Source organism: Nicotiana tabacum, chromosome 11 (assembly GCF_000715075.1).
Source record: "Nicotiana tabacum cultivar K326 chromosome 11, ASM71507v2, whole genome shotgun sequence".
Lineage (NCBI taxonomy): Eukaryota > Viridiplantae > Streptophyta > Magnoliopsida > Solanales > Solanaceae > Nicotiana > Nicotiana tabacum.
The window spans coordinates 39,828,817-39,836,015 of NC_134090.1; the positions used below are offsets into that span (position 1 = coordinate 39,828,817).

General features: G+C 31.7%; 1 protein-coding gene across 2 annotated transcripts; it reads right to left on the bottom strand.

Moving 5' to 3' along the window:
• Nucleotides 1–2,804: 2,804 nt before the first annotated feature.
• On the bottom strand, nt 2,805–6,809 carry LOC107759954 (ras-related protein Rab7). Of its 2 annotated transcripts, XM_016577971.2 has the most exons (8): nt 6,568–6,809; nt 6,231–6,257; nt 5,864–5,963; nt 5,397–5,543; nt 5,066–5,146; nt 4,642–4,787; nt 3,303–3,341; nt 2,805–3,047 (listed from the first exon to the last, which is right to left on the bottom strand). In XM_016577971.2, exons 1-8 carry the CDS (start codon nt 6,618–6,620, stop codon nt 2,981–2,983), a joined length of 660 nt encoding a protein of 219 aa, XP_016433457.1. In that variant the 5' UTR covers nt 6,621–6,809; the 3' UTR covers nt 2,805–2,980. The 2 variants fall into 2 exon arrangements, with proteins under 2 accessions (XP_016433457.1, XP_016433458.1); XM_016577972.2 differs by lacking the exon at nt 3,303–3,341.
• Nucleotides 6,810–7,199: the final 390 nt, after the last annotated feature.

A 7,199-nucleotide genomic window follows, 5' to 3' on the forward strand; every position in this document is an offset into this window, starting at 1 on the left:
CGTGGGCCAACAATTAATTAAATTCAAATTAATTACTATTAAATATTTAATATTTTAAAAAAGTAAAAAGTAAAAAAACTATTAACTATAATCCCCATTCCCCAACCCTAAATTGCTCATTTACCTTTTCATATCAACTAGAATTTAGATTTTTGACATGCATGTAATATGACAAAATTAATTTTTCTTTTGCTTAATTAATAACGAACTCGAAAAGCCTTAGGTAGCCAATAAAATCTTTTCTCAAAAGAAAATATTACTTTAAGTGGCCAATGATCAGTTTGTATTACTTTAATATATTATTACTATTTAAACTATTCTTCAATATAGATAAAGATCAGTTTTAAATACACACAAAAAAAATTGACCACTAGCAAATTTCAAGAATTTTATGGACTATAATGATAAAATCAACAAATGATGTTAATCCTACATTAAAAAATCTCAGCATATAAACTTATTAAATAATCTCTGAATCTGAGGAAAATGAAAGAAAGGTATTAAGAAAATATTCATGTAACTTTAAAAAATAAGAGCAAGAGATATAGAGAATTTGCATTTCAATTATGAGATTCCTCATCAAATATCAACATTTTTGTACGCTCTAAGCAAATAGAAGTTGTTTACATGATTAATCGACTATGTCACGAAAAAATATTTAAGGGTTTAAAGAATTTTTTTTTTTAAAAAAATTGAAGGGCCGGCCCGCCCTAGCCCGCAGCTAGGGGTGTTCAAACCGAACTGGAAAACCGCACCAAATCGAAAAATTAAACCAAACCGATTAAAAAACCTGATTAAATTTGGTTTGATTTGGTTTGGTATTGAGTAAAAAAATCCGAACCAAACCGACATATAAATATATAAATTTTATTTATATTTTTAAGACTTTATAGTGAATTTTCTTTAGAAAATGTAGAAATATTTGGGATCCTCTCATGTATTAACCTTGAAAGCGTAAATTAACGAAAAATTATTGTTAGACGACTAAGAAAATAACTATCATGTGTTACTAAAAAAATTCTCCCATTAGAATATTTTAATAGATCATATGTTTGTCAATTTTTTTCCATATTTACTAAACATATATTCACTTATCAAAACTTTATCTATAATTTTAACAAAGAAAGATTGAAATAATATTCATGTAACAAAAAAAAATCCGAAAACCCGATAAAACCGAACCAACCCGGTCCATATACACCCCTACCCGCAGCCCTCTTAGGGTTGGGTTGGGCTGGCCATTTTAAGGCCCATTCATATGGCGGGCCAGCCCGTCCTAGCCCGCCAAATTTAAAAGACCACGAGGCTTGAGCTAGGTTGGGTTGGCCTGGCCCGTTTTGACAGCTCTATTGAAGAGTAGTTTAAATAATAATAATATACTAAAGTAATCCAAACTGATCATTGGCCACTTAAAGTGATATTTTCTTTTGAGAAAAGACTTTATTGGTTACCTAAGACTTTTCGAGTTCGTTACTAATTAAGCAAAAGAAAAACTAATTTTGTCATATTATATGCATGTCAAAAATCTAAATTTTAGTTGATATGGAAAGGTAAATGAGTAATTTAGGGTTGGGGAATGTGGATTATAGTTAATAGTTTTTTTAATTTTTATTTTTTTTAAATATTTAATAGTATTTAATTTGAATTTAATTAATTGTTGGCCCACGGGCCGGCCCAGGCCAGCCTCGGTTAAGCCTCAAGAGCCAGTGGACTGACTTGGGCCAGACTTATAAGCCTCAGTTTTAATAAATAGCCTAAATAAATTCTAGCCGAACCCTACCTAAGTAGCGGGCTGGATTGGGCTGGCCTCATGGGCCAAGCCTATTTTGACGGCTCTAGGTGTATATATTGGGGTTTCCACTAATTGAATTTGTGCCCCTTGTACGTTCCACTAAAGGATGATGCACTCTTATCGGGACCTTTGATTAAGAAGGGAGAGATTCTATCTATATTACCGTAATCTAAGTAAAGTTACCTTATGACAGTGTGAAACAGGAAGGTATATTACTGTCACTATATAGTTCATTAAATTTACAAAATTATTGAAATCATTTGAGTTTAGCTCTATTTGAGAATTCGTCAAGCTAACCACGTAAAAGTGAAAATAACGGACAGTTCAAAGAAAATGTGAAGATATGATTCAAACGCGAAGACTAGATCTGGAATTGGAGTTCCATTTTTACAAAAAAATTAGGCTATTTTTGAAAATTCAATCTATGTTTGTTATATAGTTTCAAATAGTGTGTGCCTACGTTTAATACAAACGTGACAATTGAGACCTATTAATCAAGTCAAAATGTCCCCATTGAAACAATTAACATTAAATTTATTAATCTATTCTGCACGCATAGCTGGACACTCTAACTCCGTTATGTACGCTTCAGCCATCAAAAGTGGTAGGGGTAGTAAGTATCCCTTAATCCTTAATTATAGTTTCGGGTTCGAATTCTGAGTATGGAATTGTCTTTAGCAAGAAGTGCTTTACCTCCAAAGTCAAATTTGACAGTGTAAATCCAAATTAGCCGGGCCTCAAAATAGATACTGGGCACAGGGTGAAAAGCCGAAAAAGAAAAAAAAACAGAGGTAGGCTTCCCTCTTCGTGGATCCAACGCTCACCCCAAAAGAAATTATGAAAAAACAAGATAAAACTGAGAATATAAAAAAACAAATTAAATTTACTGGGTACAATAGCATGGGGAAAAATATTAGTTGAAAACGCAATGACGAAATGCAGAAATACCGAAGCATTTGCCATTATTTATTAGGAATATGTTAAGAAAAATAAAAGGAAAAGGTATGCCGAATTTATCTAGAAAAGTTTACTTTTTATCCATCAAAGAAAGTGAAATTCTATGGAAGTAAGAAATAATACAGTTGCAGAAAACTATGAACGTACCAAATATCTAAAAACAATAAAGAATAGAAGAACAAACAAATTAATTAGGATGTTATGTCTGTGTGACATTACTATTTTGAAGATTTAGCATGCACACCCTCCTCTCTGCTGCTCAATTCCTGATACAGACTCTGGTATTCTCTGGAGTTGGCTGCAAAATATTAAAACTTTTAATATAAATTAAAATAAGCAGCGTTTATCTGAAAGTTTTCTTGTTTAATTGTAGGAAAGTAGTCCTACTATTACGATGTTTAATATTAACAAAAGAAATTGCGATTTTATGAGAAAAAGAACCACATAATTCCAAAATTAAGTACCAATTAGAGTTTATTACGAGGTAAGACATTTAAAAAAAACTTTATTTTTCTAGTTTAATTTACATTGCAATATTATTTGATGTACTCACCAATGTGAAGGCATATCTTCATCTACTACTGGCTGCCATCTGGAGTAAATGAAGGGATCGCTAATATTGGAAAAAAGAAGAAGAGAGGATGTAATTCAGTAACTTAACAAGAAAAATGTCCAAATAACCCCCCCCCCCCCCCCCCACACACAAGAATAACAATTACAATAACAATAATAATGAAGGAGTCTTCCTAAACTAGGAATTAGTCCTCTAATAATCATTTAATTAGCTCTGATTTTAGCTCGTTTACTATATTTTGTTTAGTATTTCACAAGTTGCTTGATAAAGAGAAAAAAACCTTGGTGTACTAAAATGAACCAATTTGACATTTCTGCTGAGGGAATAAAAAATGTTAAACACATTAAAACAACTTTACAAGATGTGACAAAGGTAGGGATGGACATAGTCTGGCCAAACCCTAAATCCAAACCAAATGCTAATTTTTTGAATTTTTGGTTTGGATTTTCAGATTACGGATTGGATTTTTAAAAATTTTGGATTTTGAATTGGATATTGGATTTAGTATTTCAAATTTTTGGATATCAGAAAATCCAAAATTTTTATACTTTATATTTAGTCCATTATCCATATGGCAGTAGTAATAAGTTCAACACCCTACCCATTAGATATTTAATTACTATGTTATTATCAAAATACTTTCTATTTGGATATGGTTTTACTATTGCTACATCTTATCAGCAGTGTTAATATCGCTTGAATACTTTATTTGGATGATTGCGATAAGAATAAGGAACTTTTCAAGCAATTTAACATGCGTACTTCATTTGGATATTCATTTTTGTAAAAAGATGAAACATCTCAACTTACAAACTTAAAACAGAAAATCCAAAATATTCAAACCGAAACCGAACTTAAAAAATCCGATCCAATCCGAGCTTATTTGGATTGGATTTGGATTGTCAATTCTTCAATCCGAAAACCGAAAATCCAAACCAAAATTTTTATATTCAATCTGAATTGCCCGACCGCCCACCCTTAAGCAAAGGGTTCATAGAGCCTTAGACAACGGGTTAGTACTAAGACAAACGAGCTTTAATTTTCATAATTATAAAGAATTGAGATTTATAATAATATCTTATATACAATTTCTAAATATATATTTCTTGTTTCGAATAGTAGAGAAATGAACGTCTGTTTATATTTATCGCGAAAATTAGATGAATCAACCTTTGTACTCAACCAAAACGTGTCATTCTTTTGGGGTAGATAAAATTTTACTCAGACTAGATTAGCTCACTCAAACGAATTAAATGTTAACTTGATGAGTGCTTAAAAATAATAAAATTATAATAAGCACTAATAATTTGTAACTTACATGTTGTGATCATCTTCGTTAGCAAGGGCAAGTTGTGCAGCACACAAGAATGCCGCATCCACATTGTAATCTTCCTTCGCTGAGGTCATAAAATAATGTATATTTCCCCTTGAATCACACCATTCCTTGGCTTTCTTCTCTGAAACCTGTAAACAATACAAGTATTCTTTAAGTAAAATCTTAAAGAAATTTCACAATATTACTGTAATTTAACCTGTTATAGTAGGTTACTTAGTTTGTTTTCTAGATAATCAATTCTACTTATTATAGGCAAGTTATTTTTAATTATGTTTTAGATGACCTGTTAGTGTAATTTTTTTTTAAAACACTTTCAGTGTATATAGAAGTAAAACTCTAAGAAAAAACATATATAATGGGAATAAAATGTGTTTGACCAAAGATGAGATGAGAAGCAAAAACTTACTGTCTCAATGCTGCCACCTTCCAAGTCTACTTTATTACCAATCAAGACAAAGGGAAACTTTTCTGGCTCTGTTAAGTCAGCCTGAAATCAATCACATACAAAAAAAATGAGTAACTATTTGAAACCATGTAAAAAATGCCTACTAAAAAGGCAGCTCGGTGTACAAAGTATCCCGTATTTATACAAGATTCGGATAACGGCCGTACCCAAGGGGTATGATATAGATAATCTACCCTAATGCAAGTATTAGTGGTTGCTTTCACGACTTTAACCCGCGGCCGATAGGTAAAAATGCCTATCAGAAAAAGTTCATGATAATTAAATCACTCACCTGTTTGATAAATTCTTCATGCCAACGTTGAAGAGTCTCAAATGACTTGGGCACATTCACATCATAAACAAGAATGCAGCAATCTGCTCCTCTGTAAAATGCAACACCAAGGCTATGAAACCTTTCCTGTCCTGCTGTGTCCCATATCTACCAAAAAAAACATAAGACAAAAACAAATTTACTATCCGTTTTACATCAAGCATATGTGGAGTAACTCCCGATATAACGATAAAAATAAGACGTATAGGTGGATTGAAAGAAAATCAAACCATTTTACGCCAAAGCAATACGTGGAGTAACTCTCGATATAACAGTAAAAACAAGACGTATAGGTGGAATGGAAAAAAACTATTTTATGTCAAAGCAATACGTGGAGTAGCTCTCGATATAACAGTAAAAGCAAGACGTGCAGGTGGATTGAAAAAAAAAAAAAAAACAGAACCTTTGATGTTTCAGTAATCACTTACTTGCAAGGTGGCTACTCTTTCACCAATCTCTAGTTCTTTAGTAGCAAAATCAGCTCCAATTGTCGCCTTGTATTGCTGTCTAAATTTCTTGAAAACATATCTAAAATTGCAGTTAATGAAAACACAAATATGCAAAATCCTTGCTCAAAATTTTAGTCCATTATATTTTTGCATCTCTAAAACACTCTTTGAGAAAATGCTCTCTCCCCTTATCAGGCAACCCCTTAATATGTGGAGTATATATTTGTAGGAAAAAAAAAAAATCATCATGGTAACTAGTATCAACTGAATTATCGTGCGATTAAAAAAATCCTGGCTCCGCCTATAAACAAAGTTAAATAAAAAGTTTATCTAATGTTGTGGATACTGATTCACCAAAGATGTCTTTCCCACCCTGAGAATGCAAATCATATCAAAGTGTTAGTAACAGTTAGCAGATGAATAACAACAAAAACCATGCAGTTTCAAGAATATTAGCAAAAGGATACTTGAAATCTGTGTTGCTCAGACTCTCCAAAATTGCTATAGCACTCGTGTTGGATCCTAAAAAAGACACTACTTTTGAAGGATCCAACACGCACCTAATGTCATTTTAGAAGAGTCCAACAACATAGCTTGAAATAGCAAAAAGGAAAGGGAAACAAATTAAAAGAAAAGAAGCATCTTTATAAATAAAATGAATAAAGGGTAATGAAAATTCTCACCCACAATCACCAAGAACAATGACTTTGATCAAGCTTCTTAGTGGCTTAGACATGTTCAAGAAACTACCTGTTACTTTGTAGTTTGAAATAATCTCTTTAGTTTTGTTTCAAAACTTTGTTATAAAGCTATATTTTTCTGGAGGGTTCAAAAGATACTAAATGGAAAACATGATCAAAAGGCAAATTAAAATTTCAGATAAGGGTGGCCATTGTGTTTTTGCATTTCTCTTTGTTTTGTCTACTCTTTTTTGTCTAATTTGCTTGTGATTTCTATATATGAAGATGGGATATTAATTAGACATAGAAGTTTAATTATTTATTGACCAAGAAGAAGATTTTTGTTTTTATGACTTTGTTGGTTGTTAAAGGAACGAGTCTTTCTAGTCTGATTATATTTAATTAATATTAGGGGGTAGTGCATCCCATGTACAGTGTTGACCTTGGATTTAGGTGATTATGAATTTTGCATAATTGATTCTTCTAGATTAATTCAAGTATTATTCCATAATTAAGACAAGTTGACTTCAGATTTTGTTTTCTTTTTTCTTTTTCCTATAGTGTTTTTCTTTTTCAGGAGTTCTTGCCTATATTTAATACTAAAAAGGGTAAGATGAGAGAAGAATACAAGGTAA

What these genes read in the sequence shown, in the direction of transcription:
- LOC107759954 (XM_016577971.2), bottom strand. Translation starts at nt 6,620, where the DNA reads ATGTCTAAGCCACTAAGAAGCTTGATCAAAGTCATTGTTCTTGGTGAT. An exon ending in ATGAAGAATTTATCAAACAG is followed by an intron (nt 5,147 to 5,396) that starts GTGAGTGATTTA and finishes GATTGATTTCAG; the next exon opens with GCTGACTTAACAGAGCCAGA. An exon ending in AACGAAGATGATCACAACAT is followed by an intron (nt 3,342 to 4,641) that starts GTAAGTTACAAA and finishes CATTTACTCCAG; the next exon opens with ATGGCAGCCAGTAGTAGATG.